Source organism: Chionomys nivalis, chromosome 7 (assembly GCF_950005125.1).
Source record: "Chionomys nivalis chromosome 7, mChiNiv1.1, whole genome shotgun sequence".
Taxonomy (NCBI): Eukaryota; Metazoa; Chordata; class Mammalia; order Rodentia; family Cricetidae; genus Chionomys; species Chionomys nivalis.
In genome coordinates, this window is record NC_080092.1 from 99,601,963 (window position 1) to 99,616,617 (window position 14,655).

The window sequence follows — 14,655 nt, forward strand, 5'->3', positions numbered from 1 at the left end:
CCTCAACCACTAAGAGCTCCAAGAGGCCACGCCTCCCGCTGCCTCCCAGCCTGGGCTTCACTCTTCTACGCTGGTGCCATCTGAAGAGGTCCACCCCGACAAGTCCGTGCCAGAGCTTTTGCTATTATCCTAAAGAAACGTTTGCAAATCTGAAGTCACTGCTTCCCTTTCACTTCTACTACGGGTTTTCTCATCTGACTCTTAAACGTCTCAAGGTGGATTCTGCACGTAATGTGGAGTTAGGGAGAGCAATGGCCAGACCAGGAAAGCTGGTGACACCACAAGAAATCTACACTCAAGTTCATGGGAAAATTTCCACGTTTAATGTAAAAGGCTCAAAGCATTGGATTATTTACATGTGGGTTAGAAAAGATGGCAGCGCCCAAGGGTCTTCCTGCGGGGCTGTGAGAAGACAGTTCATTTAACCCATTAAATAGAGGCTTCCCGTTTCCAAGGAGGAGCTCACAACAGGCGCCATATCCAGGCCCTTGACGCACGAGCACCAGCTTCAGATCAGGTCAGCCACTGAAGGAGAAGAAAGGTGCGTTAACAATGCCACACGTCACCTCCCGAAGCCCCTCCCACAGCCCCCAGAAGAACCCGCAACTTGCCATTCATGGGCATCTCGTCTATCTGGGTAGAGTAGTACTGTTCTATGTCCCTGAGGATGCGGATGTCATCATTCTTCACAAAATTGATGGCCACACCTTTGCGGCCGTATCGCCCCGATCTCCCGATTCTTTAGAATAAAATAGATGTTAGCAAACAGGCACACGGATGGAGGCCAACAGTCTTGAGCAAAGGAAGGAACACACACCTGTGAATGTACAGTTCTCTGTTGTTGGGCAGGTCGTAGTTAATGATGAGGGACACCTGAGGGACATCCAGGCCCCGAGCCCAGACATCTGTAGAAATGAGCACTCGGCTGCACAAAGAGAAGTCGGGAAGGTGAGAGCAGAGCGGCCTCTGGCCGAGGGCCCTGAGCAATCACATCACCCACAGGTCACCGGAAAACCTGCTATAATTACTTAAAACGTGGGTCCAGCCCCTCCAAGAAAACATGACTTTTGCTTAGCAAAAGTCCTATTATGAACAGGAACCTACTGATGACATTTTTAAATCTTAAGCTCAACCCATACCACTCCCATACCACAGCGGCTACTCTGCCCAAGTGGTGCCACCTGCCCCCCAGAGGCCAGGCATACATGCTAGCCCACCTGAAACATGTTTGATCCTAACCGACATGATAGGTGTGCAAGGACACAAACACTTACATAAAGACCACTTTACTGAGGCTGCGCCATACTAACAGACTGTTAATAAGAACCCACTGCCGGGCGGTGGTGGCGCATGCCTTTAATCCCAGCACTCGGGAGGCAGAGGCAGGTGAATCTCTGTGAGTTCGAGACCAGCCTGGTCTACAAGAGCTAGTTCCAGGACAGGAACCAAAACCAGAGAAACTGTCTCGAGAAACCAACCAACCAACCAAACAAACAAATCTATCCTATAAAGCAAAATGCCACTGTGGATTAAAAGGTACATTAATCTCTCAGCGCTAAAACCACAGAATTACATGTGTTGTGTGCGTGCACACGTGTACACACAAGCACATACGTTTTGACATGCATGAATCCTAGGCTGGGGGCTAAACAAATCCAGATCCTTGTACTGTTTGGAAAGACAGGGAAAGCAGCTATCAGTAACAGATATTAAAAACAGAGATGTAGGCGGATCTCTGTGAGTTCGAGGCCAGCCTGGTCTACAAGAGCTAGTGCCAGGGTTGGAGAGATGGCTCAGAGGTTAGGAGCACTGCCTGTTCTTCCAAAGGTCCTGAGTTCAATTCCCAGCAACCACTTGGTGGCTCACAACCATCTGTAATGAGATCTGGTGCAGAATATAGTATATGTAATAAATAAATAAATTAAAAAAAAAAAAGAGCTAGTGCCAGGACAGGAACCAAAAGCTATAGAAAAACCATGTCTCGAAAATCAAAAAAAAAAAAGAGATGGTCATCGGGCAGGGGTGGTGCACACCTTTAATCCCAGCACTTGGGAAGCAGAGGCAGGTGGATGTCTGCATGTTCAAAGCCAGCCTGGTATACAGAACTAGTTTCAGGACAGCCAGGACTATTGCATAGAGAAACCCTGTCTCGAAAAACAACAACAGAAAAACCCACAAGCAAACAAACAAAAGTATGGTATCATCTCCAAGGTAGCTACTAAATGACATAAATTAAAAAAAATAAATAAAAAATATAACCTTCAAAGAGAAAGTTCAAAAAAATTAAAAAAGAAAAAAGGAACAAGAGGGAAAATTCACTTACAAGCTGATTTAGATGAGTATACTCTAAATGGCCAACTTCAAACAGTGACTGGCTGAAGTCCTATACTCAAGAAGTGAAGCAGGGGTCTCAAGATCAATGCCAGCCTGAACTGTATAGACAGAGCTGCTGTGGGACAATGGTCTGTACCCTGTCATTTAGATTGTATTGTTTTAATAAAACGCTTCCTTGGCCAGTAGCCAGGCAGGAAGTATAGGAGGGGCAACAAGAACAGGAGAATTTTGGGAACAGGAAAGTTCAGTCTGCAGTTGTCACCCAGATGCAGAGGAAGCAAGATGAGAACACCTCACTAATAAACGTACCAAGCCACATGGCTAACACAGGCAAGAATTATGGGCTAATTTAAGATGTAAGAAAGAGTTAATAAGAAGCCTGAGCTAATAGCCAACCAGTTTATGATTAATGTAAGACCTCTGTGTGTTTCTTTGGGACTGAACAGCTGTGGGACCGGGCAGGACAGAAAACCTCTGTCAACACAGAGCCTGTCGCAAAATCTGAAAACCAAACAAACACCAGAGAGGGGAGGCAACAACTGTCACACTAGTGACAAACCAAAAAACCAAACCCAACCCCAACTTGTTTCAAAGAAACAAGAAATACAAAAACAAGATAAAAGTAAAAGGTCCACTCCAGAAATGCTGAGGGAAAGGCCAGCACAGGCTTCAGGACCCCAAAGGGGGACTTGTACATCCCTATACGAGCCGAGGACAGATGCCAATGCCTCCAGGGGACAGGTCAGTGAGATCGCTCAGTAATTTATTTAGTTAGTAAATGAGCTTCCTGTCAAGCCCAACAACCTGAGTTCAATCCCTGAAACCGACATGGTAGAAAGAGAAAACTGACTTCCACAAATTAGTTCCTGACCTCTGTACACACTTTAACAACACACGCCACCCTACACACACAGAGACAATAAACAGCAATAAAAAAGAACACAAAGGATGACAGAGAGAACTGAATGCCAGAGGGAAGGCTGCTGACAAGCTGAGGACTATCAGCAGCTCAAGTCTAGCTGGAATATCCTGCTCGAGGACACACACACAGCCGCAGACATGACCCAAAGGATCACAAAGCTCACTCACAGGTCTGCTCTCTGAGCACTGACAGACCCAACACCTGGTCACCAGATGAACAGAGAACAACGCAGGGTTCCCGCCAGTCCACCACTAAGCCAACAGCCCCAACAGGGCAGCGTCCACTCAGAGAGCTCCATCACTTCCCACACCTGGGGTGGGAAACGACATGAAAGCCCCGAGGACATTACCATCTGTCCTTCCACAGGAGCCAAAGCTGCCAAAGGCCTACCTGGCACCTGACCGGAACTCCTTCATGATGGACTCACGTTCCTTCTGGGGCATGTCCCCATGCATGGACGACACAGTGAAGTTCGCTTCTCTCATCTTCTCTGTCAGCCAGTCAACCTATAATCAGACAAGAATGTGCTCATTCACCCAGCCGAGATCCACCTATAAAATGGCAGCCCTCAGCAGCAGACACTCACAGAAAGCTGCACAGGGAGCTCACCCACCCTCCGCAGGGATGGGCATGACTGAGAATTCTTTAGGGGACACTACCTGACTCAAAAGGGCCATCGCTTCAACCTACTGGGCCTAAACCTGAGCTTAAACCAAAGACATCAAAATTATTACAGAAAAACACAATGTCAGTATCTATTTTTACACCTTAAAAGATGGGCCTTGTGCCGGGCAGTGGTGGCACACGCCTTTAACCCCAGCACTCGGGAGGCAGAGGCAGGCGGATCTCTGTGAGTTCGAGACCAACCTGGTCTCGAAAATACAAAAAAAAAAAAAAAGATGGGTCTGGTTATGGTTCCTGGACTCCGGAAATTTTCCTGCCTCAGCTTCCCCAGCAGCCCTCGCGCTTGGCCTAGTCTCAGGATTTCTGTCTTATCATACTGTCTATAGCCGCATCAGCACAGGAACCCAGAGCCGAGCCACACCCTGCTGCCTTTGGCAGATCCAGCCTGCGGTCCCTACAGAGCCAGGTGGCACACCTTCCTCTTGGTGTTGCAGAAGATGACAGCCTGGGTGATGGTCAGCGTGTCGTAGAGGTCACACAGAGTGTCAAACTTCCACTCCTCTCTTTCCACTGCCACGAAGAACTGCTTGATGCCTTCCAGAGTCAATTCATCACTGGCGGACAGATAAATGCTCACGTCACTCTTCAAACCAGGACCTGAGGGACAAGGCCACCTAAGAGCACCCAGCCCTCATCTCCCCTACCTCAGAGGGCTGGATCCTGAACTTGCCTGAACCTTTCCCATTCCTCAGAATAGAGAACACCCATTGAGCTCAGACTTAGAAATAGAAAAGGGGATGAGGGCATGCGTCCTTACCGCTTCACCAAGATGCGGATGGGGTCGGTCATAAACTTGTTGGTCATCTCCAGGATCTCGTGAGGCAGTGTAGCACTGATGAGAACCACCTGTGTGGCTGGCGGCAGGTACCTGTACACGTCGTAGATCTGCTCCTTGAAACCTGGGACAAAGATGAGCTCAGCTAAGGCTTTATGGCTGTCACTGGTCAGAGCAAGTTCAAAGGCGAACACCCTAACCTTGACCAACAAGCTGCACCTCAAAGCCACACGGCAATGTGTGCTGAAGCTGGCAGTGTGCAGTCAAGAGGAGATAAGAAGACTTTAACCATAGACCTCAACCATGAAAACATTAAACAGCAGTTTCAGGTCCCAAACCTCCCAAGACACACTGCTTCTCCAGAAAGCAAGGACTGTCACATCTCTAGGAGATAGAGACCTTACCGTGAAGACGTAAGACCCGACAATGTCAGTAGAAAATTCTGGTCCCCTTACCTTTGTTCAACATTTCATCAGCCTCATCCAAAACCAACATCTTGATAGCCCGTGTCCTTAAACTTCTACGGCGAATCATATCTGTGTAATCAGATTTTGAAAGAATCACACTTGGCTCTAAGAATGGAGCTATTTGCACTAGTCCTTGTACACACCACTGGGCACAAGCAAATGAACCACCATGACCTTGAGCACACTGCAAAGATCCCACCCACAGCCCTGTTCTTAACAGAGGTGCTCACCAAAGACACGTCCCGGGGTGCCTGCCACAACATGTTGCCCATAGTCCAGCTTCCGGATGTCCTCTCCAACATTGGTGCCCCCAATGCAGGCGTGGCACTGTACATTCATGTAGTCCCCCAGAGCTAGCAAACCCTGAAGCAAAAAAACAGGTTTACACACAAGGCACAAGGTCAGATACATCTAAACTGTCATTTCCACTCTAATTTGAAATAACCAACTATAATTTATTCATAATGATAAAACTACAAGATTTCTTTTCTCTGCCAAAAGGAGATTCATTTTGATGGTTTATTACTGAAGTGGTGTACACCAAATGCAGGAAACGTTACAGTTCATAATCCCATCATACTAACATTGCAATATATACCCCTTCAAGATAAAAAAAAAAAAAAATCATCATTTGATTGAAATGGAATTCATTTTCCTGTGAGAAAACTGTCTCCCCACACTAGTGCTGGGGACTGACTCCAGGGCCTTATGATTATAGGTGAGTTCACCACCACCACCACAGTACATTTCCAGACCACTTCTAAGATCACGAACACATCAAACAAGTAGAAGCAGTGATAAAAACCACCAGATTCATAAAAAGAACTGTAGGCTGCCTAGCAAGCACAGAACTCTGGGTTCCATCTTTTGGTGCCGTGAAAACCAACAGGGAAGAAGGAAAGCCCTATTATCAAATAGTATGCAGGTTGGAGGGCAACATAATTCTGGGGGTCAAACTCAGGCGTGAGCAGCATGCTCCTTCACCCACTCTGCCATCCTGGGGGCCCCGGGCAAACACGGGAAGAGAAAACAAGCGGTCAGGCCAACAGTCCGTTCTCAGACACCTGCAAACACAACACTAATCCTTCTGCTATGTGGCCTTGCACACGCCAGGAGAGCCCCTCCCAGCCCGACACCACCATCTTTAATGTCTCACCTTCTTTTTTTTTTTTTTTTTTTTTTTTTTGGTTTTTCAAGACAGGGTTTCTCTGTGGTTTTGGAGCCTGTCCTGGAACTAGCTCTTGTAGACCAGGCTGGTCTCGAACTCACAGAGATCCACCTGCCTCTGCCTCCCGAGTGCTGGGATTAAAGGCGTGCGCCACCACCGCCCGGCCAATGTCTCACCTTCTGAATCTGTACTGCTAACTCTCTTGTTGGAGCCAAAATCAAAGCCTGGGTTTCTCGAACCTGGTGAATAAAAGAAGAAAACCATGAGACTGGACAGAAGAGCGGGTTCTCCTGCCCCTTCCCTCTGGTCTCTTACAAATAGTCCCCGCTCTGCTTTCATGCCCACCTTTTAAACAGAAACTCTAGATTCCGCATATGAGTGAGAACCTGGTTTTTGTCCAAGTCCAGTTTATCACACTAAGCCGCGATTTCCGGTCTCAGTATTGTTCATACATATTCCTTGCTAACAAGCACTCGGGCTAAGGACACCAGCTCCCATTAGCCTTGCTGCTCTTTCCTGACAGGTCTGAGGAGATACTAAATTGCAAAGTCCAGCAAGAGCGCCACACACCAGGGGTCTCCTATGCAGATCAGAATGTCCTATTTTTGAGTCAGGATCTTACTTTGTATCCTTGGCTGGCCTGACATTTGCTATGAAGAGCTGGCCTTAAACTCAGAGCTCCTCCTATCTGCTGGGATTAAAGAAATACAACCACACCCTACCTAAAAACAGTATTCTGTACACACAGCATTGGCAGAGCAGAGACATCTCCTGGGATCAAGGAGAGTCTGCTGTGAGTGGCAGCTCACCTGGATATCCAAGCACTGGAGGACGGAAATGCTGAAGGTGGCCGTCTTACCGGTGCCAGACTGAGACCTGTGTGAGAAAGCACAAGAGCAGCTATCAGAGGAAAAGGGCACCAACAACCCTGTCCTTGCTCTGGCGACCTCTCCTCAGCAGTGTTCCAAAGCCCTGGCTGCACACTGGGGCAGCTTCTTTCTAGACGCCCCCACCTTTAACCTCAGCATTATAACTACAAAGATAAGACCCAAGTACAAGGACACAACTTTTAATTTTTATTTCTATTTCTGTGTGACTGAATGCCACACGGGTGAGGGTGCTTTCAGAGCCCAGAAGAGGGTGCTGGGTCCCCTGAAGCTGAGGTCACAGCTGGGGTCACAGGCGGTCGTCTGTGTCAGTGTGGGCACTAAGAAGCAGACTGGGAACTGAGCCACCACAGCCCCAGAGATACGACGTTAGACTGCTACAGATGAAAATAGTGACATGGCTTGTGCACTGGGGATGGAAGAACTTCAGAGGGGCAGAAAAGGTCTCTTCCCTTAGTGCAAACGGCACCTAACATTTTGGAGTATAACTTAAAAAATTTATGTCTTGGCCGGGCGGTGGTGGCGCACGCCTTTAATCCCAGCACTTGGGAGGCAGAGGCAGGCGGATCTCTGTGAGTTCGAGACCAGCCTGGTCTACAAGAGCTAGTTCCAGGACAGGCTCCAAAACCACAGAGAAACCCTGTCTCAAAAAATCAAAAAAAAAAAAAAAAAAAAATTTATGTCTTTTGAAAATTAAGGCAAATAACAGTTTAGAGTATATAGTTCAGTAATAAAGAAGGCCCTGGATTCAGTACCCAGCATGTGGAGGGGAGGGAAATAAAAAATAAAGCTATTAAAAGAGTATCTTACATAATTCTACATTCAGGGCTTCGGATATACGTCGGTAGTGGCACTGTTGTGTGCTGTGTACAGTGACCTGGATATGACCCACAGCACCAAGCACCTCCCCAAAATACACATGACAGCAATTTGACTTAAAGGAATCTTTTTCTTGTTTGGTTTTTCAAGACAGTGTTTCTCTGTGTAACAGCTCTGGCTGTCCTGAACCTCACTCTACAGACCAGGCTGGCCTTGAACTCAGAGATCTGCCTGTTTCTGCCTCCCGAGTGCTGGGATTAAAGGAGTGCGCCACCATTGCCTGGTGGAACCTTTTCCAGATGAGAAAAAAGAGTAAATGCTGAGCCAGAGGTGGGTTTGCGCAGAGTGCAGAGATGCCAAAGCGGACTCAGCTTCCCTCAGCCCTCACCAGTGTCACTGACTCCAGCTTGGTGTAGGAGGTCCTTCTGTATTTGTATTGCTTTCATTGGTTAATAAAGAAACTGCTTTGGGCCTGGTGATAGGGCAGAACTTAGGTAGGTGGGGAGACAGAACTGAATTCTGGGAGGAAGAAAACAGAGAGAGTCACCATGAAGACACCAGGTCAGACATGCTAAATCTTTCCTGGTAAGCCATGACCTCGTGGTGAACACAGATTAATAGAAATGGATTAAGTCAAGATGTGAGAGTTAGCCAATAGGAGGCTAATGGCCAAGCAGTGTTTTAATTAATACAGTTTCTGTGTGGTTATTTCGGGTATAAGCTAGCCGGGCGGCAGGAACAAAGGGACCCTCTCTCCATCAACACCAGCTGGCTCTCGGCACCCACAACTTACTGTGCTATGACATCTCTCCCCTTAATTATCTGCTTGATAGCGCGCTGCTGGATTGCTGAAGGCTTCTCAAAACCTGTGAACACAAAGGGGAAAGACTTAGTTCCCACACTGTGACAGTGCCAATGCCACACAGCACAGGCTCCCGGGATACACATATCTGATTCTTACTGCCAACTCCAGGCTCCCAGGAGAACCCACATCTTTACAGACTAGCCTGGGAGATTACCTATGAAGACAGTATCTACAATACCAACACTTGGAAGAGCATCAGCAGTTCAAGGCCAGCCTAAAACATGTGAAACCCTCTTTGCAATAAAACCATAAATCCATGGTAGCACACACCTTTAATCCTAGCACTCGGGAGGCAGAGGCAGGCAGATCTCTTTGAGTTCAAGACCAACCTGGTCTACAGAGCGAGTTCCAGAACAGCTAGGGCTACACAGAGAAACCCTGTCTCAGAAAAAAAGAGAACTAAACAGAAGCACTGTAGTTGCTGCCCTTCCTACCAGCAAGAAGCACTCAAGCCCACTTGCTGCTTGTTATCTCAGGGCACTGGACCTGCATAGGCATGATGTGGGAATACCCACACTGCTCTCTCAACTGGATATAGTCCCATTATCTAGGCACCACCCTAGATAGAGTGGGGATGGTCATGCACTTCCTTAATCCCAGTACTCAGGAGGCAGAGGCAGGAGGATCTGTTAATTCCAGGTCAACTTTCTACATAGTCAGTTCCAGGACAGCTAGAGCTATGTAGAGACAAAGCTCAAAACAAAACGGGAGGCAGAGGCAGGTGGATCTCTGTGAGTTCGAGGCCAGCCTGGTCTACAAAGGGAGTTCCAGGACAGGCTCCAAAGCTACAGAGAAACCCTGTCTCGAAAAAAACAAAAAACAAACAAACAAAAAAAACCAAAACAAAACGAAAAAAGGAGACAGTCGGGCTGTGGTGGAGCATGCCTTTCCCAGCACTCAGAAGGCAGAGGCAGGCAGATCTCTGAGTTAGAGACCAGCCTGGTGTACAAAGCAAGTTAAAGGACAGCCAGGGCTACACAGAGAAACCCTGTCGGAAATCCCCCCCACTGCCAAAACAAAACAACAAACACCAAAAAAGAAAAGATAAATGTTTTCCAAGTAAACACAGAACTTACGCAGAAAAACTGTACTTCATTTTTATACTTTTAAAACATATAGCTAATACAGATTCACAGCTCAGCAAAGGATTTGTGATTGTTATTCTTGGTGGTCAATTTGACTATATCTGGAATCAACTAAAAACCAAAGTGGGCACCATTCAAAGTGGGAAGATCCACCTTCCCTAGTCTACAAAGTGAGTCCCAGTTCAGCTAGGGCTATATAGAGACCCTGCTAAAAAAAAAAAAAAAAAAAAAAAAAAAAAAGCCAAGCTTGGTGTCACACACTTTTAATCCCAGCTTCCAGCACTCCGGAGGCAGAGGCAGGCGGATCTCTATGAGTTCGAGGACAGCCTGGTCTACAAGAGCTAGTTCCAGGACAGGCTCCAAAAGCTACAGAAAAACCCTGTCTCGAAAAACAAAAAACAAACTAAAAAAACTTTGAAAAATTAGAAAAAAATGACAGCGCTCAGCCTCTCTCAAATGCTCCTACCTAAGCAGATACCAGCGACATCACTCGAAAGCCAGGAATACACTCATCTGCCACCAGCAGAACTTAGCGCACCGCTCTTCCCCAGGTGCGGACCTTATCCCGCCTCCACTACTCGCTCCACTCCAAATCCAGACACCAAAAGAAACTTTCAAACTGTAAGTCCGACCTTGGCGCTTTTGCTGTAGACTGCGGTGGCTTCCCGCTGTATTTAGGAACGAATTATCTCATGACAAAGGGTTTTCTTCTGTTCCTGGCGCACAGGGGCCAACGGCATCCAGGAGCCGGGACCAGCTGCCCTCGCCGCCCTGGGGACCCTTTGCGTCTCCGGGAGCTCTCTCTTAACTGCCCCTACCAATCTATCCCTCTACCCGGTAGCTCGCGTCGCTTTTCCCCACCAACTCCCACCGCTTGAAGCACCTTGGCTTCGCACTTTCCGCTTCCCTAACAGAGTTTACAAACTCCGCGAGGCACGGACCTAGCGGATCCGCAGTCCCCACCCTCCCATCAGAGCCTCGGGGCGCTCACAGGGACCCACACGGTCACCCGGTACTACAGTGACCTGGAGAAGCCGGCCCTGAGCCCCGGAGCCGCGGGCTCGCACTCTCTCCGCCCGGCGCAGCCTCCCCGCTCTCCGGTCTCCCCCGCGCCGCCAGGCCCGCGACCCACCGTAGGCGTAGATGCCGCGCAGTAGGTCCTCCCGCAGGCCCATGGTGTCGAACGTGGGGGTCACGTCCACCTCCTCGCTGGTCTCGAACTCCACTTTGGTCATGTCCTCCTCTTTGAGCAGCCGCTTCCGCGCGGAGCCCGACGTCGCCATCGTGGCCGTGGCCGCCATGATTCCGAGTCCACCGAGAGGTGAGGAGCGCGAGCGGCAGCGGCGGGAACCGGAAGCAAGGCTCGCGCTGCCGGCGCGGTCGGGAGGAAGTGACGCCACCACAGCGCCGTGGAGGAGCCTCGTCGGGCGGAAGTGGAGAGCGCGGGGGCGGCCGCAGGAGCCGCTCCTATTCTCGCGATATTTGGCAAGAGGCGGGGCTTGATTCGCTACTATGCACGGCGCTGCGTACTCCCTCTGGGTGTATGCAAACAGGGTTTTTTTTTAGTTTCTCCTTCTTTCGCGGGATAGGAACTTGGGGACCTGGGGAAGTGCAGAGGGACACTACGGTGTCCCTAAGGGCACGGGGTAAAAAAAGATGGCACAACCCCGTCCGCTCGGCCCTTCTTCCCCAGCGACGCCTGTGTTGCCATGGCAACCCCAGCGCCGAGACGCCCTGAATCTGGCTTTTGCCGCCTTGCGAATGATGTGGGAAACGATAGGTGGGTTCAGACCGGACAGCTGTTTTTGCCTGGGAGAGCAGGAATCGCTTAAACCGCCATCCCATCGGAGAATTGTTCAGTGCCTCTGACCCGGCATCGTGATGCCCAGCACTCTGGAGGGTCCTGGTTTGCAACCGGGCTTGTCTGTTTTGTTTTTGAGGGTGGATCCCAGGATCTGTCCATATTTGAGCCATAGCCCCAGTCCTAGGAAACATTTGCGCTTAGCTTCTTTTTTTCTGCTTTTGAAGAAAGATGGCAAAACTATTAAGAGCAGTTACTCCTTTTCCAGAGAGCCAGAGTTCTTTCCAGCACTCATGTCATGTGACTCATACCCGCTTGCGCCTCCAGCTCCTGGGGATCCAATTCTGGCTTAGGTGAAGGCCACTCTCGTGTACACACACACACACACACACACACACTTCTTTAAAAGCTACTATTAAAAGGGGACTCATTTAGGTAAGTTTAGTCTGGAGAAGTTGTGAGTCGCAATATATCCACGTTAAAACAAGTTATTGCCGCTGGGCGATGGTGGCGCACGCCTTTAATCCCAGCACTTGGGAGGCAGAGGCAGGTGGATCTCTGTGAGTTCGAGACCAGCCTGGTCTACAGAGCTAGTTCCAGGACAGGCTCCAAAGCCACAGAGAAACCCTGTCTCGAAAAACCAAAAAAAAAAAAAACAAGTTATTGCCGCCTTCTCTTGAGAGCTTGGCTCCTGCTCTATAGTGTCAGGATTTGTGTACACCAGATAACCGATATAATATATGTAATAATATCATATCAGAACATTAAGGACAGAGCTGGCCACCCATCTGAGACTAAGTAAAATGTGAGCTCATGGGTTTATTTCATGCTCTCATGCCCTTTTGCAAGCCTGACTCTAGGGGTTGTTGCGCAATCTCTGATGTAAAATACGCATGAATTTTAATGACATTGTAAGAGAAGAATGTAAAGTTCCATTTCATACTGCCTGTTGAAATGAGTCTAATAATAGCTTAGTGATACTGTTTAAGGAGCTGTTTAATCTCACCCGTTTCTTTTACTTCATCAAATGTAATGACTAGAAAAAAATTACTGTATTCTTATTGGGCCATATATCTTTTTTAAAAGTTTACTGTGTTTGTGTTTATGTGTGTTAATGGATGTAAGTGGGATGCCCATACCACGCTGCAGGCATGGAGGTCAGGGGACAACTTTGTAGAGTTTTTCTTTCCTTTTATGTGAGTTCTAGGATCAAACCAAGGTCATCAAGCTTGCACAGCAAGCTCTCTTAGCCCATGAGCCAGCTTCCCAGCCTGCTTTATCGTTTCTTATAGTACCCAAACAATTTGAAGATCCTCATTTTGTTTTTTGTTTTTTTAAAAAAAAATATTTATTTATTTATTTATTATGTATACAATATTCTGTCTGTGTGTATGTCTGCAGGCCAGAAGAGGGCACCAGACCTCATTCCAGATGGTTGTGACCCACCATGTGGTTGCCAGGAATTGAACTCAGGACCTTTGGAAGAGCAGGCAGTGCTCTTAACCACTGAGCCATCTCTCCAGCCCCCTCATTTTGTTTTTAACAGTTGTAGGCAGCTACAATCTGGTCAAGCATGCCTTTGTCACTTGCCTTGTTATTGTAGCTGATCAACATGGTTACATTGTATTTTATATGTACTTACCTACTTAAAAGCAATGGTTTAGTCTAGGGTAGTAGCTTATACTTATCCCCAATATTTGGTGCAGTCAGGAGCATCCAGAGTTTGAGGCCAGAGTGGACTACCTGAAGAGACTGTCTTTATAAAAATAAACTACTAAGTGAGGGCTGGAGAGGTGGCTCAGTGGTTAAGAGCCCTGGCTGCTCTTGCAGAGGACCCAGGTTCAGTTCTCAGCACCTGTGTCAGGCAGCTCACAGCCAGTTCTAGGGGACCCAAGGCCCTCTTCTGGTCTCTGAAAGCGCCTGCATGCATGTACACACACACACACACTGGCATGCACACACAAATAATAAATTGCTTAGTTAATTAAATAATAGATAACTGACAGCCCTATTGACAATCTATGATTTCAGTGTTTAAGCTGAGGGATTAATGTGATTCTTATACACCTCAACCACCATTACAAGCAGAGGGTGCCGGCAAATGTCTCACCTATGTTACTGCTGGGAAAACTATGCTCAGTCTACATTTACAGCAAGGGAGAGACTGGCCAAGCTCAGAGTTTCCATTACAGTGGCTTTATCCTGCAGTCTGGAGCCCTGGACACCTTAGCCTCTCAAGGGAAGAAGCTTCCAGGTGACAAATGATGGTCAGGCCAGTCATTCTTGCCCTTAGCGCACTTTCTCATTAGCCCCACATCGCCTGCCCACCGTGTTTGGGGGATGTGTTTAATTTAAGGAGGGCAGGGGTATATCTACTTAGCTTCCCGGTTTCCTTAACATAAGTAAACAGTTGCCAGCTTGCTCACTCCTCACACCCAGGGAAAGAAGGCAGAACACAGACACGGTCCAGCTGAGAGGGAGCACAGCAAACGCCTCTGGGAGCAATGGGGGAGACGGGACAGGAGCCCATCGGCACCCCCTCGAGCTCCTGGAGTCAAGGATAAGGTGGGAGTCTCCTCCTGCCCAGGGGTGGAGGAAGCTCAGGTAGCCCCATCCTCAGCCATTGTCACTGCAGAGGTTGACACACTAGACCAAAGGAAATCCATAGAGTTGTCCCCAAGGACTGCTTCCTGCTAGTGTTGCCCCACCACCACCCAGTAGAGGTGCAGGTGTACAGCAAGCTGCTCCACCCAAGCAGGACAGGAGTCATTCCCAGTCCTGGACTGGGGCTCCCTTGCCTTCATTGAGTGTTTATTCCAGAGAAGGGCAAGACCCACGAAACCCACAA

The 14,655-nt window shown here is 48.3% G+C and overlaps 1 protein-coding gene across 1 annotated transcript; it reads right to left on the minus strand.

Annotated features, from left to right (window-relative positions):
* Positions 1-300: 300 nt before the first annotated feature.
* Eif4a3 (eukaryotic translation initiation factor 4A3) lies at positions 301-11,380 on the minus strand. Its single transcript, XM_057774454.1, has 12 exons — positions 11,139-11,380; positions 8,850-8,922; positions 7,160-7,226; positions 6,527-6,589; positions 5,413-5,545; positions 5,171-5,251; positions 4,698-4,839; positions 4,356-4,494; positions 3,647-3,762; positions 818-925; positions 612-739; positions 301-525 (listed from the first exon to the last, which is right to left on the minus strand). The coding sequence occupies exons 1-12, from the start codon at positions 11,305-11,307 to the stop codon at positions 509-511; spliced, it is 1,236 nt and encodes a 411-aa protein (XP_057630437.1). The 5' UTR covers positions 11,308-11,380; the 3' UTR covers positions 301-508.
* Between the last annotated feature and the right edge of the window lie 3,275 nt (positions 11,381-14,655).